Below are 27,500 nucleotides of genomic sequence, written 5' to 3' on the forward strand. Positions count from 1 at the left end.
GACTCAGGATAGGTTGTTGCTGTTGTTGTAGTTTACGCTGGCCCTATATAATTTTCCTACACATTATGTTGTAAAGCATTACAGAGAAGAGTTCAGGTTCAGTCTAGAAATACATCTGGGAGTTTTCCTTTCGGTACAGTTATCGCCCACACGGCCATAAGCCATGGTGCAGTGGTTCTCAACCTTTTTTGGTCCATGTGCCCTTTCACCATATGTCATAATGTCATCCACCCCCTTTCCAAAATTGTCTGCCGCAAAAGGTGCAATCAAATAATATGCAACAAAATACTATCACAAACACAAAGCTAGCGGAGAGAAAGCCCAGTGTGACCTCTCAGCAGTGTGGACCGATGCACACTGCGTTTTGTGCAGTCCTAGAGCCAGTTTGAACCTGCCAATCTGTGGTCCAAATTTCCCCCCTGAAACTCTAAGATTCCCCCATATGGGGAATTCCCCTCTGGTTGAGAACCAGTGCCATAGTGGGTCATTTGGCTTGAACTCGTGATGACGTGGTGAGTTTGGATTGATGATATTACCCGAATTAAACAAAACTAATCGGAAACATTTCTCGTTTTAATGTGTGAATATACATATTTCAATATATCGTGCAAATCGATGAAAGGAAAAGAACTACTTAAGAGCTGTAAGTATGCCGGACTGTTGAAAAGCCTGCACTTTTTAGCTGACCGACCTATATGGCAGCAATTTAGCAAGGTGCAAGATGGATACTAACATTATTATGAGTTTTTATTATTATCATTTGGTTAGATCTCAAACCTATTCATATGGAGAAAGTTAAGTATCAGTAGACCAATTTAACAGCTCAGCTGGCCCGAAGACTTCATTTTACGTGCAAGACCAATTGGACAGCAATTATTATTATTATTATCGTCCAGAAGATGAAACCTATTCATATGGAACAAGCCCACAAGGGCCATTGACTTGAAATTCAAGCTTCCAAAGAATATGGTGTTCATTAGGAAGAACATACCCCGGTGAGTATACTGCCACACTTTTTACTTCAGATGAAGGGGAATCGGGGACATAGGCCAGACAGGATGTGCCAACTCAGGTCAGGATGTATTCCTGTAAATAGCACAGCCATACTTTCTAGTAAAGGTTAAGGACGTGGTGACGTATGTCAGGTTAGGCTAGAGTGCATACCAGTATTTCACTTACGATTTATGGTCGTAAGTCAGATTACGCTGGGAGGGTGACCAAGGGCCCCTTGACTGTAGGTTAGGTTACATTGGGATGCGTCCTTTTATTTCACTAGTTTTTGAATTCCCCAACACAAAAATCCTGGTTTCCAGTGTGGGCTCCCACTATTAGTAGATGTAGGGCTAATGTTATGCTAGGTTAAGGGTTGATGTTGTCTATAAAAACAGTGGTTTGCCAATCGAAATAAACAAGGAGTAAAATGAACAAAACCAGGAAATGAAAACCGAAAAGAAAGGAAGGGAAACACTGAGAGACACTCCTATGCCTTTTTAACTGGCCGAACTTTTCAATATGCAAGCAAGAAACAAGAGCTGCCTAACAAACGGTTGGTTTAATCTTGCAACGCTTTGAAAAAAAAATAGTCATTTGTACTAGACCATTCGTCCGTCTCACAGCAAATGATATCTACTTTCGGTATCCGAGTAATTTCTATTTATGCATTTAATTCTTACGATATCGAAGATGCAGTCTAAAGGCTCGCCAGTAGGAGTTTTCTTGGTTAATTGGTCAGTGCTTTCTGGAAGTACGAGATTCAGTAACTGAATAAACAGGAGGTAAATTAAGCTGATGGTTTGCAATTAATGACCATAAAACTGAAATATATCAAACCATGAATACAAATAGTAAAAATTATGAGTGAAACTGAATTTAATTTCCCTTTTAATTCTGGGAACGTAATAATACAGCCATCCCTCCTTTCTGACAGATCTTGATACGGATCGTTTCTTTTTTTCAATCCTGCTGGTTTTAAATGGAAGACACATTCATTTAGGCATTTTATGAGTAGTGTGTGATGAAATGGCTAACGAAAAGGCGAAACTAATATGAACCATGGTTTTTACTTTTATTTTATTTTCTACTAAAATATCACAAATTCCTAAAGGTCTTAAAACAACTATACACATAGGAAAGACAAGCATTGTTCTGTTCGTTGATCTGTTAGGCCATTTCAGACTTCAAATGATTGCAACATATTTTTACCCATTGTAAAAGAAAGAAAAATTCCTTTCGACAAAACTGGTCTCCTGTTTAGGGAGAATAGAATGGATAATCAAGCATTTATGATATAGCGGACTCCGCCATGGGAGAATATTGACAGTACTTTGAATACACACTTCAAGAACGTTTCAGGATTTTCTCATTTCTCTTCTACTTAAACCGCTGGCCTGCAATTTCATTTACTGCCCTGGGCCAAAGGATATCAAGGTCTCTTTGAAGCAATGATGTTCTGTGTTGCTAACTTTCTTTGGAACTTAAATTGGTCGGATAATTATTATTGATGGATTAAGGCAATTTATTTCAATTTTCATGGAAATTTTGTCCTTCCCTTTTATAGAGAGTTTGGATAAGAACGATAGATGTGTTAAGAGCTATAAAAAGCAGTTTGCTATCACTCAAGAGTAAGAAAGCTGAATAGACGAAAATAATAAACAGATAAGAGACTAATAACCAGATACTTAGGTAATGCTGATTCAAGCTTATCAAATATCCTGTTGTTGTGATTTAATCATATGATAAAAAAAAAACTATAAATGTCATTTCATTGCGATGTCAAGAGTTTCAGCTTCTTCACAGTATCATAAGATTTAGTTCAGATGCAAAGTTAATGTATTAGCAGCACAAAAATAGCGGGGTGCTACAGGGAAATGTCATGACACCTTTGCTGTTTGCCCTGCTCATGGATTTTATAATAAACGGTTGGATGTGAACTTACCATATGTAGATGGTGCTGTTTTAATCAGCTAAACATCACAAGATGTATAAACGTTTCTTTAATAGGATTCATCATATGCCTAGAGAAATGGGACTTTAGATGATTCTGGGGAAAACAGTAATAATGAATACAGAGAATGCACAGCGGGATGAAGTATCGCTGAAGTAGAAAGGATATCCAATACAGGTTCTCCAGAGTTGATATTTGGTGAAAGAAAGGGCAAATTAAACAATAGCTGGGCTGAATCAAACCTGGAAGTCAAATAGACTGAAACTGAATCCGAGAGTATGAATATACAACCGTCTAGTAAGATCTGCATTGCTATACAGACATGAATAAAGGCAAGACAATGAAACCATAGCTGAAGGATTTTCTCGATTTGAAAATAAAGCTTCACGAAGAAGAATATCGGGATATTACGGAAGTTTCGTATGGAGAGAAGAAAATGTTGACGGCTTGGACGCAGCAGGCCGTTGATATTACGATATTGCACGGAGTGAAAAAGAACGCAAAATTGGAAGAGAGCAAATCAAGAGGGAGAATGAAGCAAATTCAATAGGAATAAGGGAAGAACCCCACCTCTAATCCCTGTGACTACACATAACTTGATTTAAGGCCTCCGAAAGTATACGCATTAGCTGTGTAAAAGTACACGACGTGAATATCTAACATTCAGAATAAATGAGCATTGTTAATCCTCTATGTTAGACTAAATGCTCTTGTGTGCATCTAAAGATTAATGGAAATTCAATTGAAAACCATCCATTATCGCCAACTCTCACGCAGACATTTTCTTCTTCAATGAACTCTTGGTGAAGCCTTCGAGCACAATAGTGCTGTTCATCTTTCCAAATTCGTATAATTCATCATTCTCGTTCTTCTCTGTGGCAGATCCATTTTCTATGATTTTCGGAGGAAGTTCTCGGTTTTCTTTGCTTATCCCATTCGCCTCGACGTCCTGAAGAAATGCATCTGCTTCCTTGGAGCCTGCTTGTCCACTTTCAGTTGCGTCTTCTTCCTTTCCTGTCAGGCAACAGCCGCAGAAACGTTTTGAAAGTGCGCAGATGCCGTAGAGGAGCATGACAGGTGGGCCCGTCAGCATCATGGCGGCCATGATGGGTAAAGCAGCCAAGTCACTGAGAAGAAAAACAGAGCAACTGATTAAGATATGTCTACGTTTGAGAATGGTGACTTATTGGTTTTCAGTTCTGTACAAAGGGACCTTAACCTTGAATGGTTTAGAACTTTAGACAGACAAATAAATCTTTCATAAAAAAATCAGTAATGCAGCATTTATAGCTTGCCAAGAATACTCAGAACATTTTTCACAGCATGCTGGCACAATGCTTGCAAAATTTGTATATTTACTAAGGAATTTGTAAAGTGATCATCTTCTTTGGGTCTTGTGTGTTCCGTGTAGCACAAATATTCGTCTTCATATTTCTGGAGGTGGTTTTATTCTGCCGCCTTTTTTTTTTTTTTTTTTAGAACAATGACTTCAAAATCGCTGTTTTTTGCTTGTTTCATTATAATATCAGCCTTTCAAATCTGTTACTGAGCATTAGACGTCAGGACAATTACAGGTAATCTGTGAAATCTAATGGCTCAAGCAATGGTGCACGGTTACAATCGCAGTTTTTAATCAATTCCACTCACCTGTTCGGGCTAGGCAAAGATAGCTTAAGCAACATGAAGGCGACCCCAGGGTTCTGCATTGCTGTCTCTATGCTGATTGCTATGATCTTGTCCCTAGCAAGACAGAAGATTTTGGCAAATAAGGCACCAAGAGAGTACCCCCCAAGAGACACGAGAAATCCCGCGGCTACCATTGGCCCTGTCATCAGTAAGAAGACCTTGTAAGAGTTGTAGGTGCCAATCTGAAAAGAGGATAGGACACCGCGTCACACTTTTGAAATTTGAAATGTTCAGGTTTTACATATACTCGTTTGCTTTTTGGTAAAATATATGTATATATATATATATATATATATATATATATATATATATATATATATATATATATATATATATATATATATATATATATTCTAAGTGTGCATATTCTTAGAAATGCAGGCACATTTTACATGCAGTATATATACACAAACTTGCATAAAGTTAAATATTTCCATTTAATATGTTAAATATATTTTTGAAAGTAATTTTTTTGCTAGATAGAACCTCAGTATTTTAGAAAGCTGAACAGCGCAAAAATCAGTAGAGAATTTAAGAACAGTTATATAGAAAACGGATAAAAGAGCAAGCTTTAGCTTACAATCATAAAGAAGAGAATCACAATTAAAGTGAAAGGTTTGATTATCTTCTGCGCCTTGAGAGCCCAGTGAGGTTTCTTGTGCCTGGAAGGAAAAAAAAGAAAAATGGATCAATAAATCGATTTGTGAATCGACAACGACGAAATTGTGCCAGTCTGGAAAAACATCCCGGTGATGTTGAAAATTCTTTGCTGCTTGATTTACCATCCGTTCCCTGGCCTCCTCTAACTTTGCTGTTCAACTTCTTTGACGTTACATTACTCCAATTTGCATTTCTTATCTAAGAAGCAGATTACCGGACGAGACCAGGGGTTATTATATAATAATAATAATAATGATTGAAAAGTCTAGATCAGAACACTTAAAACTAATTTGTTTATGGATATCCAGCGGAAGAATACTGGAAAAAATTTTTCATGAGAATTCAAAATACAAGAGTTGAGCTCGATCATCCAATGCGATGTATTAAATCTGGACTTTATGATCTTAACTTTGAAACAACTTCTTGCTCATTTCTTTTGTCTCCAAACGCTCTCTTTCACTTTGCGCATTTCAAACCTTATGTCATCCACGTTCGTGTCTAGTTTCAGATCATGTTTCCGCGCCAATCCGTATTTGAAGCGCACATTTCCCTGGCAATATGTATTTTCACGCTGTATTATGTCTATTTGTATTCTAAACGCGCATTTGTATATCTATGCATATTCTTAGCACATATATATGTGCAGCCACCCATTTTCAATATCTATTCCTTTGTGTTATCTCAATGTCCATTTCTACATAAAAGTATATTCTCAATTTGTATTTTTACGCTAATGTGTGCCAGTTCTTATAAATATATATACACAGTATGTATATATATATATATATATATATATATATATATATATATATATAAATATATATATATATATATATATATATAATATATATATATATATATATATATATATATATATATATATATATATATTATATACATATATATATTATATATATATATATATATATATAGTATATATATATATATATATATATATATATATATATATATATATATATATATATATATATATATATATATACTTTCTCAGTGAATATTTCTAAATCTGTGAGTATTTTCAGCACAGTCTCAGTACATGTTACTCTCTCTCTCTCTCTCTCTCTCTCTCTCTCTCTCTCTCTCTCTCTCTCTCTCTCTCATCTATGTATATATATATGTAGTATATTATATATATATTATATATATATATATATATATATATATATATATATATATATATATATATATATTCTTAACATAACCTGAGCGTACGTTACTATATATCTATATGTATATCTATCTATGTGTCTATATCTATCTGTCTATATTATATATATACATATGTATATAGTATATGTGTATTCTCAACGCATAACGACACGAGTGAAGAAGACGGCTAAGTTGAACCAAGGTCCTTCAGACACAGAGTATATTCGAAGGACTTTGGGCTGAACCTGATTACTTCAAAAGTATTCCAAAGCCAACGGGGATGGTCAGTCCGATGAGGGAGAAGACCAGGTTCGCGAAGGGAATCTGCAGGTTGTCGTTGTCCTCCAGGAGGCTCCTTCCCAAGGTGAACATCCACAGGGGCATCATGCCTGTCGATAGAAAGAAGGACTTTTGGTAATGGTGCCCGGTGCCCATACCCATGACACAATTCTATATCAGAGGGATATAAATTTAAGGGAGAAAGCCTTTTATTGTGGCGCTCTGTCTCCATAATTCGATATTGTTCATGAAAATACTGATGTTGACAATTCAGTCTTACTTTTTTGCACTAGATGCTGACTCTAAGAGAGAGAGAGAGAGAGAGAGAGATTTCAGTAAAGAGGAAATATAAATGTAATTGTAACCAAATCTCGTATTTGCTTTTCCTTCTGTGAAGTACAAGAATTAATGATAATGCAACAAGAAGCAAAGATACTGCCTAGGAAATGTGGACTTGAGACGAAAACAAATGAAGATCGTAACAATAAAAAGACGTAAATTTATAATTCCGCAGGCTGTAAGAATAATCTCTCTCTCTCTCTCTCTCTCTCTCTCTCTCTCTCTCTCTCTCTCTCTCTCTCTCTCTCAGGGGAAAGATTCTGCGAGCATTACCCATAGCAGCGATGGTAGAGACAGCTGTCATGGTGATCGACAGGTTGATGTCTCCATCAAACATCAGCGTCCAGAAATTCGACATGACTCCCCCGGGGCAACATCCCAGGGTGAAAAGACCCAGACGATCCAAAGGGCTGTCGAAGAAGAGCTTCCCGAAGAAGAAAGTCAACTGTAGGGAGAAGAACACGAGCTACAAGTCTTTTTATTTATCTACAGTCTCCCTGAGGACGTGGTGTAATTAGAACCTCAAACGTCCGAGGGAAGATGCAATGCATTACTACCCTACAAAATTCACCTTGTGTATTAATACTCTATTTATATTTCTGTCTGTTTATTTATTGATTTGTTCATTTATTTTTCTTTTCTAATAACTGATCTCTTCTTTCTGTACCTCCCATTATCTTCTGTAACTTCTTTCAAATGAACACCATATTCTCTGGAAGCTTGAATTTCAAGTCAATGGCCCCTGCAGCGTGTTCCATATGAACAGGGTTTATCTTCAGAATAATAATAATAATAATAATAATAATAATAATAATAATAATAATAATAATAATAATAATAATTATAAAATTTATCTGACAGTAAATATCCGCAATCAATTTAACTGAAGATCCAGTCTTGCTTCTGATTGGCCAATGCATTTAACTGTAACCCCTGGTGGGCGGTTAACAGCACGATTTCCGCCAATCACAATTAGCTTCAATGACATCGGCTATGGATATTTACTGCCAGGTAAAAAACAAGGCAGATTGTAATTCATACGAAAGTTAGATATTGATGAATAAATAAAAGGAAAGGAATATAAGCAAAGGAAAGAATGGTTAGTGATGATATTTGCGTCAATGACATCGATTCAATTATGGGCGTATTTACTGAACGACAGGTAAAAAACAAGATATCCTAGAAGTCATAGTTAATTCACATTTTACTCAACAATAATATGTTTAGTTGTTGTTGTTGTGGTTCCTCATATTGATGAAGAAGGACACCTTACTGGATAAAACTGTGTGGTAGTGTGGATGTTGTGTTGTTGTCTAAGGAAAGGAATATAACTTGGCAAAGGGAAATGAATGTTTGTTTGTCTAGTGATGATATTTGATGACCACAGCGAAGTCGAGTCAGGTGTACTCTCTCAATCTTGAATGTGTTTCTGTACTGCTTATTTGGGTGGGGGTGCAATTATTATTAAGTGCTTGTCTGGTGAAATGGATGTGCTTTTGTTTTGTGTGCTGTTTGTGGGTGGTGGTATAATGATATCTGTATAGTGTCTGTGTGGTGTATTCAACGACCGATGCCAGCTCTAAGTGTTGCCTGATGGTTATGGTGTGGATTGTGTACTGCCAGATGATTCTCAGAGCTGTGTTTTGTATTATTTGTAGTTGTTTTAGTTGTGTGTTGGATATGGCAGGGTGCCAGGCTGGGCTGGCGTAGTTTATTATGGAGCGGATGTATTGTTTGTATACTGTGATGAGCGTTTCTTTTGTTGTCCAAATGTTGTGCCTGTTAGTGATCTTAGTCATTTAGTTATCTGGTTTCACATTTTACTCAACAAATGACACTGAAGTGTTGTATGTTTTTTTGTTTAGTTATTATATTTAATTATATTACATTTCGCACAATTAAAACAAGAAACAAGTAAAAATGCGCCGAAGATTCTTCGGCGCAATTCAGTTTTCTGTACAGCGCATAATGCTGTATGAAACTCTCAGCCACGGTCCATGAAAGTCTCAGCCGAGGCCCATGAAACTTTCAGCACGGCCTGGTGGTGGCCTGGGTTGTTGGCACCTATAGCGGTGCGAGATGCACGATCATGGCTAAATTTAACCTTAGATAAAATAAAAACTATTGAGGCTAGAGGGCTGCAATTTGGTATGTTTGATGATTGGAGGGTGGATGATCTACATACTAATTTTCAGACCTCTAGCCTTAGTAGTCGTTAAGATCTGAGGGCGGACAGAAAAAGTGCGGACGGTCAGACAAATAGTGATCTCAACAGTCTTCTTTTACAGAAAACTAAAATAACTAAGTTTCGCTTACATATAAAAAGATACTGAAATTTTCATTTTCACAGTGGAAATGAACGACATCGTACCATGAAAACAAGGAAAACCTTGCAAAATTAAAAGCGATCTGAGAAAAGCAGATTACCGAGACACTATCTCCAACACTTCGACCTAAAACGACACCCCTCCCCCCATCGGCACTACGAGATTACCGTTTGTGTCTGCACAGGATAAGACATTTGCGATCTCGAGTACGTGGTTTAGATTAGCTTATCTTCGAATTCGATTGTAATTATTTTTAGACGCTTTTAAAACAGAGCGTTATCTGTCTAGAGTCTATAACCGGCTTATCAGTCGTTATTAAAAGCATTTGTACTGTCCACGAAATGACACGTGATGAATATTAGGGAATCGAGAAGTTGTGGGCATCACACTGCGTAGAATTGATGAATGTGACCAGCACATTCTATGGTTTCCTCTGTTTTCCTGAATCTTTCTATATGTCAGTGATGGAATATAATTCAGCGTAGGAGAGGAAGGAATATAAAATTTTGGCCAAAGGCCAAACGCTGAGATCTATGTGGTCATTCAGCCCTGAATGGGAAACTGAGAGTAGAAAGGTTCGAAGGGTACAACGGGGGGAAAACCTCGCAGTTGCACTTTGAAACAATTGTTAGGAGAGGGTGGAAAGTAAGTTGGAAGAAAGAGAATATGAACGGAGGTACAATAAAAGGAATGAAAGGGCTTGCAGCTAGCGGCCGAGGGGACTCTGCAAAGAACCCTAAGTAATGCCTACAGTACACCGCATGAGGTGCACTGACGGCACTACCCCACCTACGGGAATTATTAACGTAAGTCTATTATTAGATTATTCAGCTTTACGAAGCTGCTATGAAGCTGAGAGAGTTTTCCCTCAGAAGTTTCATCCGTGATTCAGCAACTAACGGATGAATGTGTCAGTGAAGTTGAAATACTTGACACTAAAAACACAAGTAAAAAATGCGCCTGAGTTTCTTCGGTGCAATCGAGTTTTCTGTACAGCCGCTACAGCGTATAATCTATCTTTCGGTGGTCTCGGTATAATGCTGTATGAGCCGCGGCCCGTGAAATTTTAACCACGGCCTGGTGGTGGCGGCTTATCCTATAACGTTGCAAGAAGCACGATTATGGCTAACTTTATCCTTGAATAAAATAAAAAAACACTCAGGTTAGAGGGTTGCAATTTGGTATGTTTGATGATTGAAGGGTGAATGATCAACATACCAATTTACAGCCCTCTAGCCTCAGTAGTTTTTGAGATCTGAGGGCGGACAGAAAAAGTGCGGACAGAAAAAAAATCCGGACGGACAGACAAAGCCGGCACAATAGTTTTCCTTTACAGAAAACTAAAAATAACCTGAAAAATAGCTACTGGGGAGGGAAAATAGAAAAGAATAGAGAATGGATAACAAGAGAGACGGACAAAGGAAAAGAACGGAGAAGTGAAAAGAGAAAAAAGGAAAAGAATCGGAGGGGAAGAAAGAAAAGAAAATAGAAAAAAACAGAGCGTTACCTAACTTGGGAAAACACGAGAAGGAAGAGAATTCGGGAGTCCAGAGATAGAGGAAAAGAAACAAATACCATATCAAGCCATCTGGGAAATGGAGGCTTTAATACACAGTCAAGCTTTGGAATTCTTTCTTGCATACCATCTTCCCTTGATAAACATCTAATAGTTTCTTCTCTCTCTCTCTCTCTCTCTCTCTCTCTCTCTCTCTCTCTCTCTCTCTCTCTCTCTCTCTCTCTCTCTCCATACAGGCAAATTAATCGCTTTTTAGCTGAATAATAATAATAATAATAATAATAATAATGATAATAATAATAATAATAATTTATATAAAACTTATAATTACATGAGTCACTAAAATGGTGATATCAGATTAAATATGTGATAAAAATTATACAAACCTTATTATTTATATATGTAAAATATTATTTATATGTGTAAAATATGTACACTGACATCATTGCGGATTTCCTCACCAATAATAATAATAATAATAATAATAATAATAATAATAATAATAATAATAATAATAATAATAATAATAATAATATCTGAGCAATGAACTAATGTAAAAAAATACACGAATCAGCTTAAACTTTATTCAGGAGGAAACTTGCTCATAAAACTGAAATAGGTTTCTTATCTCGCTGCATCATAAGCAATGATAATAAATGATGATACTGGGGTCAATGGCATAATGAGTCTCTTCGATTTCAATGCGCCATATTACCCAAGCTCTAGAGACCTTGGTATTGCCTGTGGGCTGGGAGTGCTTGAAAAAACAACTAATCTTTGCTGATCTCAGCGCATTCTTATTGTTTTGATCATAGTTACAGCTGCTTTCATGCTTTTTTCGTTGCTATCTATAGTTATTATCATTATTATTTCTTTTGTTTTGTGATATTGATAAAAAAGGTCTTTTTTTATTTGTGTAACCGATTATGAGTCCAATATATGATCGTGACTGGGTGAATTTCGAACGATGGATTTTTTCTCTGAGTAAGACTGAAATCTGCAGAGCAGCTTGAAGACTATTTAAAACATAATCGTAAAAATAAGAGACTTTCAAAATACATGACCTATTTCTCTAGTTATATGATCCAATTGTTCTGTCGTATATGGAATCTGATAACCTAAAACATCTTTCCTGAACATTTTTCCTTCAATTCTTATTCTCCATGTCAAATATGATCCTCTAATCAGCAGCGAATGTATGAGTCTATTAAGCTGGTAAACATTCCTTATTTGACAGTGAGTGTTGTTCTTGATACAGCATTTAGTTCTTAGTTCAGTTTACTTCAATTATTCACGAATCATACTTCGGTGAAGACGAATACAATAGAAATACCACATCTATATTTTTCCTGACTCAACGAAACTTTTAACTAGTTTTCCTCTTCGAACCTTACAAAAGATTAAGTACTGAATAACGCCCAAAACTTCGGAAATCATGATGTTTATAACATACTAGCTGACAACCGGCGCTGCCCGGGAAAACTCTGAATGACAACTGATAAACTCTCTCTCTTTCTCCCTCACTTTTTCCCTCTTTCTTCTCCCTAACACCCCCTTTACTCTCTCTCTCCCTCACGTTTTCCTTCCTCCTCCTCCCCATCATCCCCTCTACTCTCTCTCTCACTCTTTCTTTCTCTCTCTCCCTCCAACCCTCCCTGACTCTTTCCTTCTTTCGTCTCCATAACACCCCCTCTACTCTCTCCCTCACTTCCTCTCCCTCTAGCACGCTGTTTGCCCAGCGTTCGACTCTCCGACCGGCTAATGAAGAATTAGAGGAATTTATTTCTGGTGACAGAAATTCATTTCTTGTCATAATGTGGTTCGGATTCCACAATAAGCTGTAGGTCCTGTTGCTAGGTAACCAGTTGGTTCTTAGCCACGTTAAATAAATCTAATCCTTCGGGCCAGCCCTAGGAGAGCTGTTAATCAGCTCAGTGGTCTGGTTAAACTAAGATATACTTAATTTCCTCTCCCTCTCACTCCCTCACTTCCTTTCCCTCTCACTCTTTCTCTCTCTCTCCAACCATCCCTGTCTCTTTCCCTCTTTCTTCTCCCTAAAACCCCTTCCACTCTCTCTCTCACTTCCTTTCCCTCTTTTTTTCTCTCACTCTCTCCAACCCTCCCTGTCTCTTTCCCTCTTTCTACTCCCTAACACCCACTCTACTCTCTCTCACTTCCTCTCCTTCTCATTCTCTCTCTGTCTCCCCCTTCCCAACCCCCACCTCTTTTTGGTGCCATTGATGTCTTACCCCCAAAGTGTTCTTTTCCAGATGGTAAGTCATATGTATACCGAAATTAGGTATGATAAATTCGTAAAGTTGCTAAGTCTACTGGCATAACCAGTCCCGTTTCATTGGCAGAACCAGCCCAGTTTCAGGAAAGCCCTTCCGCCTCCACACACTTTGATGCTAGTGATGTCTTACCCCCACAGTGTTCTTTTCGAGATAGTAAGTCATATGTATACCAAGTTTGGTTGAAATTGCTCATTGCGTTTCAAAGTGTATGTGGAACATCCACATGCATACATACATCCATTTTTATATATATAGATAACCAATAGTAGTAGTAGTAGTAGTAAAGTAGTAGTAGTAGTTACAATAGCAACAGTAGTATTAGTAGTAGTAGTAGTAGTAGTAGTAGTAGTAGTAGCAACAGCAACAGTAGTAGCAGCCGTGGCCTGGCAGTAATGTTCATGTAAATTATAAGGTTGGTGAAAAAATTGGAACCAACAAATTATGGTGTTAACAGGTCACGATGGAAACAAGTTGCCGAAACAATATATTTCCTTCATTTTCTTGGTTACCAAATTAACTCCAATGCTGCTGTAACAAAGAGCCTAAATACATACCACTGTCAGCTCTTGCCATCTTCCTTACCAGGGGCATGAGAGTGAACTGCGAGATGAAGCCACACAGGGGTCCTAACGGTTTCCGAAGAACGCTGTAGATGAGGTGGAGGTCCAGCTGAGATCCCATCATGGTGTTGTTGAAGAGCATGAATATGAGGCCAAAGCCGATGAATACGTGGTCCAGCATCAGAAGCTTACGGTCAACCACGATCTAAGATAAAAGAAAATCATGAATGAGTTCATTTCGGGGATCGCGAATTGTTGATGATCTCTATATGACCTTTCTAAACCTAACACAACCTAACCTAATGCAACCTAAGCCTGCTATCTTAGCCTGGGGCCTCGTGCCCAGAGACCTCAATTGTGAGGACCCTGATGCGTACTCAAATTGGAAAGCAAACGAAACGTTAACATTATTAAGCATCTTGTCACATCTTATAGGAACAACATTTTTTCCAATTCTGGAAATGGGTACTTTTATCCAGTTAACAAATGCGTTTAAAATAAAGATTGTGAATCCTGGCTTGAACATTATTTTGTAAAAAAAACCCTGTGTTCAGATAAATCATTAGAATGAAGATCATTAAAGTGAAAGCATGCACTCCATTTTGCTCTTAAGCAAGGCCAGATATAGACATCTCTGATTACTACCAGCCTGAAACTCTTTCATATACAGTGCATCAACACTAACATCCAGTTATAAGGGAACGATAGGTTCCTGAGGTTCTGAACGACATTTATTTCTCTACAATGCATAAAAAATCTCGAATTTAGTCGCGTCATAAGCCCTTCTCCCCAATTTTGATTAATATAGCCTCAGCGCAGAAGTAAACGAAGCGCTTGTAATTTCTCTATTGTTTATATTCATGTTCTCTGAGAGGCAATGTTTGAATTTTGGTTAGTATTGTTGGCATCAGTGGAACACTAGCTAATGTTCGTCTTTGAAAGTCCTTTTTCGTTCCCTTTTTCATCCCTTCCACGAGACCAGAAACCGAAAATGTATGGTGTTTGATTTGCCAACGGAAATTGTTATTGTTTTAGTTCGCGAAATACGTCTTTGCCATGTGAAAAGGATGGGTATCCGCAAATGACTAGGCCTATGTCTGATATCCAGCCAGCAGAATAGGAATGAACGGTTTTGGATGAAGGTAAGACCTACTTGCAGCCAGTGTCAGAGACTATATGTCAGAAGTGTATGCATTTGGTGGTATAATTGTGCATTAAACCACTATTGCAATTTGGTCTTGAAAATATCGTATTAGGTTTTATAGCATTTTAGCCTAATAGGCCACTTTCCAGTGTTTTGTTGCCTTTTGGACATGATCATATCATTTTCCTGTTTTATCACATTTTGAATTTGGAAATCTTATTTTCCTATGATTGAATGAGTACTTTTGACGGTAATCCTATATATTAGCTCCGCTCCTGTTTTTACCTTTTCAACTGGTTTTTTCTACATCTGGACTTTCGTTTCATTAGTAAATGAGTACTTTTGGAGATACTGGATCCCACCCTTATATCCTAAAATTCAGGGGGACCAGAATGGGAAAGTGCAGTTTTTGGGTGAGGCAAAACAAACCAAGTGAAATACAGGGACATTAATCCCACTGATAACTCTCACTCAGTTTAAGGTAAGTTTTTGGAATATTCGCGCAAAAATATCATGCACTAGGGTAAGGACCTGGTATCATAGGTCAGGTTAGGTTAGGTGTGGTTGGTTAGGTCATTTGCTAACAAAACGAATGTCGGAAACGTTTACAACACATTAAAATCTTGGCATTTGATATTTTCAAGTCCAAAATGCGATAATGGTAAAAGTAGAGTAAAATTTTACTGATTTTACTCATTTGGTTTTTCGAGACAAGGTTCTCCGCTCTCATGGCAGGTTAGGTTAGCAACAACGGAAGTAGGTTAGGTAAGGGGATATGTTATTAGCCTAGGCTAATTTTTTCTCTATTTTTGCTTCACCGCTCCCGTGCACTTTCGTCCTTTTAACTTATATCCATAAATCTTATAATTATCCTCCCTCTTGGAAGCCAGCAGTGGCCACTTTAAACCTTACGACTACCGTTCTATTGTTTCAACTTCTTCCATTGCGAAAATATTCGGAACCAACTAGACTTACTTTTGTAACCACCATGAAACTAATTTGCTCCTCTCGTCTCTGTCGGTTAGAAAGAATCCTGATGCCCATACTAGGTCTCTTATTCCGTGTGTCAACTTACAACAATTATGGGCTGCCATTAGGCTAGGGTTCATGCTGGCATAAGGTTAGCTTAAACTAAACCAACCCCAACCACACCTTTTTATTTATTCCTGTAAGACAAGCTTGATTAATGATCGTGGCCATCTCTCTGACGTTTTGTGATCTCTTCCTTCTTCCTGGCTTTCTATTTTGTTTCTTCTGGTCTGGGCTACTAAAGGGTATTTGGTTGCATGTCGCAGTCTCCAATGGATTTGGAAAAAATTAAACGAAAAGTATGTGATAAGGGAAACGTGTAATTTTTTTTTAATCGGGAGTAGCTTGCTTTTTAAGAGACAATTTATCTGAACGTACCGCCATGTGTGTGATGTTGATTACTTACATACTTGTTATCTATATGAATGAAGAATGTACAGTAAATACCATGTGTTGTAATACTCATACTCGATGAATCAGCACCATTTAAGAATCATGCTAAATTGAAAGCTGTTTGTCTAGGACAACACTATATTAAATCTTCAACAGTATAAGAGTGTAGAATATGTATATTGCAGGGGTAAGTTCCGGCCACAGTTCAGAACTTTCCATGGAAGAACCGATAGTTTTCGTTTGGTATTTTAGCTGGCATTATGTGCTGAGTGTTGTGTTCAATTCGGCTAGTAATGTAAGGTGTCAAAGAAACGAGCAGGTAAAGGTTACTGCTGATTTATTACAGATCCAGGCGGCTTATATTGCGGCCGACTGACGCCGGGCCGTGAGAGACAATGGAATTGACTGTGACCTGAGGTCGAAACAATAAACAATAATATGCAGTGAACGAGTACGAATTACAATACGAAACATACAGAGACACAATATAGATACAGTCTTGATGCCTGTGAATGAAGAAACATGTGATACACAATGTGTGACATTCGTATAAATACCATAAAGTAAAAATGATTAAAATGCGTGACCTGGCACGTTTTAGGCGTGACTAATTGAGCTTGAAGAAAACGGGAAGTCACCAAAGAAAACAAGCTCAGCGGAGACTTAATTAATGGCGCCGCCGAAACACTATCCTGGCGCCGGTGGTGACTTTACAAATACTCCCCAAGACGAGGGACGCGTCTGATTAATCCCTGTACCTGGTGGGGCGCTGAAGGGTGCCGCGGCTCCTTGAGATAACTGAGGGGCCTCCCGCCTGTGAGGCTGCTGTTTGGGCGGTCCCTTCCTGGGGCGGCGCGCCTGCGGTGGTGAGGGCGTGCTGGAGTGCGTTTGGGCGGAAGGGGTGCTGCGATGCTGCCGGGACTCTCCGACAGGAAGGCGGGCTTTAGCCGGTCTATGGAAACCCAGTCGTTCCTGCCTGGAAGTGCCAACCGGAACGCCTTGCTGTTCCGTTCCAGCACGCGGAAGGGTCCCCTGTAGGGCTTAGTTAGTGGTGGACGGACGGCGTCGACTCTGACGAAGACGTGGGTGGCGGATGACAGCTGTGGCGGCACAAAGGTGGTTGCTCTGTCGATGTATGAGCGCCTGCAGGCGCGAACTGCCGCCACGCCGCGGAGCCTCTGCAGAGATGGGGAGTGGCGATCATCCGTCACGAGCTCTCCCGGCACCACGAGGGGTTCCCCATAGGTTTGTTCAGCTGCGGATGGGGTGCCGTCGGCTCTGGGGGCGGTCCTCAACCCGAGGAGGACCCACGGCAGCTGATGTTTCCAGTCCTCGGCGGTGCAGCGGGCCATGAGGGATGACTTTAAGGACCTGTGGAACCGTTCAACCAGGCCGTTGGCCGCTGGGTTTGTACGCTGTGGTGGTGTGGTGCGTGGTTCCCAGCAGTTGAGCCAGGGCAGACCACAGCTCGGAGAGGAAAGCGGGGCCCTGTCGGGTTGTGATGGGTCCGGGGCGCCGGCCGGCTAACCCAACTGGAGAGCAGGGCCTCGGCGCACGCGCTGGCGGTGGCTTCTTGCATGGGCGTGGCCGGGCCACCTCGTTGAACGGTCTACAACCGTGAGGAGGTATCTGGATCCGCCTGATGGGGAAGGGCCCGACGACGTCGATGTGGATGTGGCCAAGCGGCGCCCTGGCTGTGGGAACTCGCCTACCCCGACTGCGTGTGACGACCCACTTTACTGGTCTGGCACTGCAGGCACTGTTTTGCCCAGGCTGTGGCGTCCTTTTGCACCCCGTGCCAGACGAACTTTTTTGAAAGCAGTTTGGCCGTGGTCCTGCCGGAGGGGTGTGAGAGGCCGTGGATGATGTCAAATACCTGGCGGCGGCGTGAGGCTGGAACCAAAGGGCGGGGCTGGCCTGTGCTGATGTCACAGAGCAGGCTGGGGCCTCCGGGGCGGGGTCACGTCCGCCACTTGAGGGATGTGATGGCGGTGCGGTATGCTGGGGTTTCTGGGTCAGCGGCCTGTTCTCTGGCAAGGTCCTGGTAATCTACACCAAGCTGCACTGCGTTCAACTCGACTCTGGAGAGGGCGTCTGCTACGGGATTTTTCTTGCCGGGAGGTACCTGACGGAACAGGTAAATTCGGCTATGGCTGAGAGGTGGCGCTGCTGTCTGGAAGACCATGCGTCCCCTTGCTTCGTGAAAGCGTGAACCAGTGGCTGGTGGTCTGTGAAGATTGTGAAGGGCGTCCCTCCAGGAGGAACTTGAAGTGCCGAACTGCGCGGTACATCGCGCAGAGTTCCCTGTCGAAGGTGCTGTGCTCGGGACTCTGCGGGATTGAACTTCTTGCTGAAGAAGGCGATGGGCTGGGGGGCGCCGTTGATGATTTGCTCCAGAACAGCACCGCAGGCAACGTTACTGGCGTCTGTCGTCAGCTGGAGGGGAGCCTTGGGATCCTGGTGTGCCAAGGCGGTTGCCTTGGTGAGGGCGGCCTTCGTCAGGGAAAAGGCCTGCTGCTGGCTGGGTCCCCAAGACAGGGACTTCAGTTGACCTTTTAGGACTTCCGTCAGGGGCCGTGGTGTGCGATCCCGGGATGAAGCGCCTGTAGAAGTTTACCATCCCAAGGAACTCCTGGACGGCCTTGATGGAGGTGGGTGTCGGGAACTTTGCTACGGCTGCCACTTTCGATGTAAGAGGGCGGACGCCTGTCGGAGATACCTCGTGACCCAGGAACTCTGCTTTCTGGACGCCGAATGTACACTTGTCAAAACGGACGACGAGGCCGTTTTCTTGGAGGCGCTGGAGGACTGCTTTGATGTGCCTCTGGTGTTCGCTGAGACCTGGAAAATATGAGAATGTTGTCGACGTAGCAGACGCAGAATTTTAGGTCCCCAGGATGCTGTCCATGAGCCGCTGGAAGGTGGCCCCGGCGTTCCTCAGCCCGAAGGTGGAGAAGGCGAACACATAGGACCCGAAGGGCGTGATGATGGCTGTCTTTGGTATGTCCTCTGGCGCAACAGGTACCTGAAAATAAGATTTAAGAAGGTCCAATTTAGTGAATATTTTGGCCCCGTGAAAGGAGGCCGTGAGGTCTTGCACATTGGGCAGAGGGTAGTGGTCGGGCTCCGTTGCAATGTTGAGCCGTCTGTAGTCGCCGCAGGGTCTCCAGGAGCCGTCCGGTTTCTGCACCATGTGGAGGGGAGGCCCATGGACTGGAGGCTTTCCTGCAGATGCCCATCCGTTCCATCTCCGCGAATGCTTTTTCGCCTCCTGAAGGCGCTGAGGGGGAAGCCTGCGGAACTTCGCATGTGTCGGGGCCCTTTAGTCACTATATGGTGGTATATGCCGTGCTTGGCTGGGGCCCCGGGACTTAGCGGCTCGGGCTTAAACACCTCAGGGAACTCCGACAGAAGGTGTGCGTACTGGTGGGGGCGACGGCGCTGATGGTGGGTCTGGGTCCCGCCGTTAACGGGAGAGACCGGCAGGAGTCGGTATCGAGGAGGCGCTTGCGCCCCACGTCGACTAGCAGGCCGAAGTGCGCCAGAAAATCGGCCCCAGGAGTGGGGTTCCTACGTCCGCGACGATGAAGTCCCAGGAGTAACTCTGGCCAAGGATGGAGATCGACAGGAGCCTGGTGCCGTAGGAGAGGATGGGGGTTCCGTTGGCGGCCGTCAGGAAGGCGGCCGGGTCTGGTGTCTGGTTGCGGTCCTCTCTGGATGCTGGGAAGACCGACTTGAAGGCTCCTGTGTCGACCAGCATCATCCTGCCGGAGACGGTGTCGCGGACGAAAAACCTACTGTTTTTGAGGCCCTGGGTTCTTCGGCTGCCATGGCGGCCTGTCCTGCTGGCCGCCGCCACCCCCGTTTTTTGAACGGTTGAACGAGCAGGGCGGCAGGCAGTTTCGGGCGTCCTTTCCGAACCACTTGTGATAGCGACAGAAGCCCGGGGACCACCGTCTACTGTGGTTCGGTGGACGTCTGTTGGCGATGGCGTTGACGGGCTGCTCTACGTCCTCTTCAGGCTGGACGGAGCTGACCGGCTGAGTGGCCGGTTTTAGCCGCTGTGAAGCCTTGACGGAGTCTGTGAGGTGTTGTGCCGCCTCTATGAGGTCCTCGACAGGCATGGTGTAGGGGTGAGCGATCTGGTTGCGTACTTCCGGGAGGAGTTGGCGAAGGAAAATTTCCCGTACGAAGCTTATCTCCTGCCGCTTGTTCGTGCCACCCGAGACTGGTGTTGACAGGAGATCTACGACCATGCCCTGCGTCTCTTGGATTGAGGTCGTGGCGTGGATTATTGGCAAGGTCGATAGCACGGCGGCCCGCTGGCGATGGGCAGGGAGCAAGCTTCGAGGAGGAACTTTTTTGTGGTGCTGTATGTGAGGGTGAGTGTTTGGTACCAGCGAGATGAGTTTGTTGTACACGTCCTCGGAAGGGCGTTGAGCACTGTGTCGGCCTGTAGGATTTCGTCCGTGAGGTCCGCGATTCTGAAGTGGCTCTCCACCCTGCGCAGCCACCTCGATGGGTTGCCCTGCGAAACGGCGGCAGCTTTAGGTGAGGGCGGCCCGCGATTGTGTTGCCCGGCCGTCGTGTGTTCGGGCGCTGGTGTGGAGTTGCGGGAGGGCCTCGATGCGGGGGCGCGGCGCGGCTGCGGGAGGTAGGTAAACCTCGGAGTCCGCGGGGTCCGCGTTTAACTGCATGAAGGAGGGGATATCCGCGTCCATGCTCGCTCCTTTGACCCCTTACTGGAGTAGGATACTCGCGTCAGTACGCACTTTCGTGCGCCGTGGTTCCGCTAGTGACGCTGGTGGGGTACGCCGACGAGAGTCAGCACGCTCAAACGCTGGTTACAGCGCCGTGTTTAGGCCGCTAAGAGCGTTTTTGAGAAATCCTGAAGCCAAGACTGAGTCGCCGTGTGAGTCCGCTAATGGCTCCGGGATACTCGGGGTCACCACTGTAAGGTGTCAAAGAAACGAGCAGGTAAAGGTTACTGCTGATTTATTACAGATCCAGGCGGCTTATATTGCGGCCGACTGACGCCGGGCCGTGAGAGACAATGGAATTGACTGTGACCTGAGGTCGAAACAATAAACAATAATATGCAGTGAACGAGTGCAAATTACAATACTGAAACATACAGAGACACAATATAGATACAGTCTTGATGCCTGTGAATGAAGAAACATGTGATACACAATGTGTGACATTCGTATAAATACCATAAAGTAAAAATGATTAAAATGCGTGACCTGGCACGTTTTAGGCGTGACTAATTGAGCTTGAAGAAAACGGGAAGTCACCAAAGAAAACAAGCTCAGCGGAGACTTAATGGCGCCGCCGAAACACTATCCTGGCGCCGAATTGGTGACTTTACAGTAATACCCAGATCAGTGAAGTTTGAAGAGAAGTGATAGTAGCAGTGAATCTATGCAGTATTTTGGTTGACACCTCCCAAAAATACTACTGTATAATTTGAAGGTTCTTAAACCGTGAAGCTGTTTTTTTTACAGCCTGATAGCCTCGTGGTGACATCACCGATCCCCCCCTCCCCCAATGATTACCCACGCTGTAGGCCAGCGGACTGTGGTTATTATTACCAGCGTAAGGAAGTTCCTGTATCTCATTCAGATAATGCTATCATTATCAGAAGCTTAGTGGAAGATAACACGAGATGACGCCTGTTTAAAATGCCGTACACAGATTACCATTGAATAAAGATGAAGTGGAACTTATTTTACAGGCTATATGAGCCACTGGTGAAATGTGTATTCAACCTGTATTTAGCGCCTATGTTTCGCTAAATCAGGTGAAAGTTATATATATGTCAGGAATATCGATTGTTCGAAACTGTTTTTTTAAATATGCTTTTGTCTTTTCATATATTTTTTTTCCTTGTTGGACAAGCACGGCATGACTAGGCTTAGAACCTGAGCTACGCTTTTATTTCCTGTTTCACTTGCCACATGCCTGCGTTCTGAAATATTATTTTGCCCATTCTGTCGTAAGTGACGGCAGTGTTTAAGTACTGCTGCCATTGCAACTTACTTGAATAAAGCACATTTTGTTCCTCTGCATTTTTCTGACTTAAGATTTTGTGATATGTAAAAGTGGAGTTCATTACATGTTGATCGTCTGCGTAACAAAAAATAATTATGCATATCCACATTGCGAGTTATAGAGCAGGAGAAATTATTTCTGAGGTGTAGGAAGTAGCGTTTACACAAAAATAAGGTCCTTTTTGTTTAGTTACTATAGGTATAGTTTCTATACTAATGTTGCTGAGGGTATTCAATTACCTCTGCCTGTATTTTCATTACAAAGAGTGATGATAAAAAGCATACTCTCAGCTGGGCAGTTGAAGCCTTAGAAAAGCAGGTACGAGCTTCCGAAAATAACCGAAACTTCTATAACTGTTGAATATAAATTCAAAGGAAGAAAAGGCATGATAATAATCTTTCATATGTGGAGCTGAATCTTCAAACTAGCGTGGGTCGAATCCCAGTTGAGAAGGAGAATTTCCTCATTCGTTTGATTTTGAATTTCAAGGCTTATAGTGGGAACCATATTCAAACATAGTATAAGAAATAGAGAAGTTAATAGTTGATTGTGACCAATAAGCTCTTCCCCGTAGGGGGTTAGTGCCGTCAGTGCACTGTAGGCGTTACTTAAGGTTCTTACGCCATCCCTTTGGTCCCTAACTGCAACCCCTTTCATTTCTTGTAATGTACTTCGGTTCATATTATCATTCTTTCATCTTACTTTCCACCTTCTCCTAACAGTTATTTCATAGCGCCGCTGCGAGGTTTTCCTCCTGTTGCACCTTCCAAACTTTTTTACTCTCAATTTCCCTTCCAGCGCTGAATGACCTCATAGGTCCCAGTGCTTGACCCTTGACCTAAATTTCATATTCCGTTCCATTCCAATAAAATCTCTCCATCCACGTCAAAGTCTACAATTATTACGTAAACTTGCATGAATTCATCCACTCACCTGCAAGTCGTCGCGCAGAACAGTTCCGTTTTGGAACTGGGGGTCGAGGTCATTGCGCGTGAGGTAGAACGTCATCTTCGAAAGGCCCCAGTAGTAGCCCGACAGAGTGATGGTTTTGTTGACACCCATCGTGACCTCTTCGGCCGTGAATTCGACCTCCGGATTGACGATGTCCAACTTCCACTCCTCGTTGGCAGCCACCTTTATGGATAGCTTGAGATCCGAAGAGGTATCCTGTAACGTGCCCTCCCGCTGGCCTTCGGAACTCACGTCGAAGCCCAAAGACACCGTCAGGTTGACGAGGGTGTCCTCGGGAATCTTCCAGACCCCGCTTGGGTATGTCTCCAGGTAGAGCCCTTGGGTAGGGCATACCCATAGCAGCAGTGCTGACAGTGTTACGCATATCTTCATAAAATGCCCAGCCATTCTCTTGATCAGTGGTGAGACAGTTTCTGGGAATCACTTTCGAATTGTTTCTGTAAATTAAAACGTAATTACCTGTGTGAGCGTGTTTTTTTTTTTTTAGGTTATAATTTATGCATTCTTAAGTATTCAGGCTAATAAGTGTTAGTTAAGTTAAAAGAGACCCAAACGGACGCTGACTGATACGGACGACCAACAAAAATAGTTTACAATAACCATAAACATTTCCCGTGTCAGAAGAATATATATTAGGATCCACAGTCTTTGAAGGTAAAAAAAAAAGCTCTCCGGAATCCGTGCACATGTACAGATAATCGATGTGGTTGGTGTTAAATATCAGTATAGTTGTGGAGCGCCATTAAATGCCAGTTGGTAAATTGTACGTTCTGTTAGAATAATTCCTGGTAACTTTTATTTTTTGTTTCTGTTTTTGTATCAGAAACGTTGAAACTTGCCTCTCATCCTTGTAGCTTATTCATTCTGATTCATTTCGGTTAATGAAATTTATGTCCAGTACATTGAATTGGAAAGGGATTTTTTAGTTTTGGCTCCTTTTATTACTCTTAACTATCTAGAAAAGGATTTGTATTTTCCCTTATTTTTGTGAGAATAAGAAAAAAATATTTCGAAAAGTGATAATAGCTTAAAAAATATCGCATTAAATCAAGGTTAATTAGCTGCCAACCGAAAACATAAGATGAATAGGCGCCTATGTTTTTCTAATGTGGTTGACTGCTGACCTAGCTAGAACCAAGTTATATCTGGGACAAAATACTTCCACGCGTCCTCAGGTTTCATAGCAACGCTCCACACCAGAATAGAATACTTGACATTTGGCAAGGGTTGCCAAAATGTCCCGAATTTGATCATTTTGTCCCTTGTCCCGCATTGACCATGTTTTAGTTCATCATAATACAAATTATTTTTACTACCTTATAACGGTTCCTAATCGAAACTTTGTATATAATTGTAATTTATACTCTTTTTCTCAGATTCTCTTGATGAAAACATAATTTAAATAACCAAACGATGAGAAATATAATTAAAGATTTAAGTTCAATTTCCGTGCATATAAATTTCTTATTTTTATTTATACTCATATGCTCCAAATGAAAAGAAAGTTAGTTTAGTTTCTGTATTGCTTGTACTGATTATTAATTTTCCAAATTATTCTCCCTTTTGTGTAGTTTCTGTATTGTTTGCATTGATTATTAATTTTCCAAATTATTTTCCTTTTGTTTTCTTTATGCCCCATTCAGATTCTTGCTTAATATTTTTCACTTATGTGATAATTGTCTCTACGTTTTTATAATATATTGGTGTGGGTGTGTATGTAGGTATAATTTTACATATATGGTGAGAAATTTTAAGTGTCCCGGATTTCTAATCTTGTAATCAGGCAACCCTAATTTTGGCAGATGTCCTGCGTAACGTGTTTATAATCCTTTCTGCTGCCTTTTAACTGCCATAATATATATAATCATTTCTAGTGTCTTTTAACTGCTGTGGCTGTTATCGTCACGAGATGAGTTGAAATCTAAATTTCGAGATGACTGTGAAAGATTAAGTCAAATAATTGGTCATATATCATATGTACCAGTTTTATACTGAAAGTCGAGATGAAACCTTGGGGACTGAAAGATAAGAATTCTTGGATATACTCTGTTTAGCTAATAGCACGTGAAGTACCGTTATCAAGTTACTGAGGCTGAATCGTAATATCGGTGGCCTTGGCTTTTGTTTTTTCTTTACCACAAACCCTAACTACCGTCGTAGGTCAAAATAAATATAGGAGAATATTATTACAAAAAGTTATTGTTGTCATCTAGCATTGATCCAACTCTCATTCCCCGTAGGGGGATAGTGCCGTCAGTGTACCTCACGCGGTGCACTGTAGGCATTACTTAAGGTTCTTTGCAGCGTCCCTTCGGCCCCTAGCTGTACCTCCGTTCATAATTTTCTCTCTCTTACTCTCCACCCTCTCTTAATAATTGTTTCAACATTATTTTCAGTTCTGAATAACCTCATGTTTTCCCAGCGTTTGGCTTTTGGTCTAAAATTAAATTTTATATATTCCAATTCCCGTCTTTCATTGAGATTGGCCTCTACGTCATATATCTTTCACGTTACATTAACAGCAACAGTTGGCCTGTCAGCAGCAGCAGCAGTGCCAGAACATTGAGACTTAGCTGAGAATCACACTACAGCTGTAGTTTTTTTTTTTTTTTTGCAGAAAGTATCTTTTCAGAACTACAGTCATTATATGTTGCAAAAAATCATTCTTTGCCGAGGCGAGCACCTACACGTAGTTGCCTCTAGCTGGCTACAATGACTGAAAATTATTTTTTTTAAATTCTCAACATTGATGAGCAACACATAAAAATTTTAGGAAAACACACATCTGTTTAACTGTTAAGCTTTACACTTTGCACGTTACACAGTATTCTTTCCTTTCTTTGTTCCACAGGACTTTTTTTTTTTAATGTCTAATACCATCTTGTGACGTAATCATGTCCACATAAATTCACTTGATTTTCAAAGCAATATCCACAGCAATTAAATCACCAACAGAATTTTCGTAAAAAAAGGGGGCCGGGTTTTCTTAGTACCGTTGTCATCAGCTCGCAGAAAAAGGAATTAAAATATCGTTTTGCAGAAGCACAGAATATCAGTTTTTTCCACAAACTTCTGACAACTGAATGTCCTATTGAACGTCCTCACTAGTTTTACAAATCCCCCCCGTCAAGCTTGAATAAAACTAAATGAACAGAAAAGACTGGCAAATGCCACAAGAAAAGTTAAGTTTGATAGTACAAATTACAAAGGTTTCACAAGAAAAAATATATATATATACATATATCGATTTAACTTCAAAATTGCAAAGGGTCCGCAAAGAAATATTAACCAAAAAATTGGTGAGATGCCACAAAAGATCACAATTCAACTGAAACAGTAGTTAGTGGCACACAAAATTTTCATGTATCAGCTGCCGTGTGTCTTTAAATACTCCGAATAAAATGTTATGCCCAAATAGCCATGGTGTCTGTCGGACGGTGCACCCTGTTAGCTGCCTCGCAGTTCACTGTTATCAAAAATCGGGACCAGGTTCGACCCGGGACGACAGTGCACACCAAGATAAAATGAAAGCGGAATCTCAGATAACGAGTTCGTTAGATTATCACAGCTCCTCATCATGTCATTTTCTCCAAGGACATTTGATTCAGATTCTGAAAGGTGGTAATTTATCTTAATGGAAAAAAAAATGTTCTCATCATGAGCTGAACCCTGTATGGGAGTAGGCACTTCACGCAGTGCACTGCAGGCATTACTTAGGGTTCCTTGCAGTGTCCTTGCGGTCCCTAGCTGAACCCCCTTTCATTCCTTTTACTGTATCTCCTTTCTCCTTTCATGTTCTCTTCCATCTTACTTTCCACCCACTCATAACAATTGTTTCAAAGCGCAGCTGACCCTGTAGGGGGTAGTACCGTCGGTGCACCTCACGGGGTGCACTGTAGGCATTACTTAAGGTTCCTTGCAGCGTCCCTTCGGCCCCTAGCTGCAACCCCTTTCGTTCCTTTTACTGTACCTCCATTCATATTCTCTTTCCTCCATCTTACTTCCCACGCTCTCCTAACACTTGCTTCATGGTGCAGTTACGAGGTTTTCCATTGTTACACCTTTAAAAATTTTTTACTCTTGATTTCTCTTTCAGCGCTAAATGACTTCATAGGACCCAGCGCTTGGTCTTT

At 41.5% G+C, this 27,500-nt stretch overlaps 1 protein-coding gene across 5 annotated transcripts; it reads right to left on the minus strand.

The window, feature by feature from the left end:
* Positions 1 to 2,053: 2,053 nt before the first annotated feature.
* On the minus strand, positions 2,054 to 26,841 carry LOC136851585 (ileal sodium/bile acid cotransporter-like). 5 transcript variants are annotated; one of them, XM_067125869.1, is made up of 8 exons: positions 26,778 to 26,841; positions 23,329 to 23,804; positions 13,798 to 13,980; positions 7,352 to 7,523; positions 6,714 to 6,849; positions 5,211 to 5,292; positions 4,592 to 4,812; positions 2,054 to 4,071 (listed from the first exon to the last, which is right to left on the minus strand). In XM_067125869.1, the coding sequence occupies exons 2-8, from the start codon at positions 23,752 to 23,754 to the stop codon at positions 3,714 to 3,716; spliced, it is 1,578 nt and encodes a 525-aa protein (XP_066981970.1). In that variant the 5' UTR covers positions 23,755 to 23,804; positions 26,778 to 26,841; the 3' UTR covers positions 2,054 to 3,713. The 5 variants fall into 5 exon arrangements, with proteins under 5 accessions (XP_066981970.1, XP_066981969.1, XP_066981967.1 ...); XM_067125868.1 differs by having other exon boundaries at positions 26,759 to 26,841; XM_067125866.1 differs by having other exon boundaries at positions 26,657 to 26,836.
* Between the last annotated feature and the right edge of the window lie 659 nt (positions 26,842 to 27,500).

The sequence above is a fragment of the Macrobrachium rosenbergii genome, chromosome 23 (genome assembly GCF_040412425.1).
Source record: "Macrobrachium rosenbergii isolate ZJJX-2024 chromosome 23, ASM4041242v1, whole genome shotgun sequence".
Lineage (NCBI taxonomy): Eukaryota > Metazoa > Arthropoda > Malacostraca > Decapoda > Palaemonidae > Macrobrachium > Macrobrachium rosenbergii.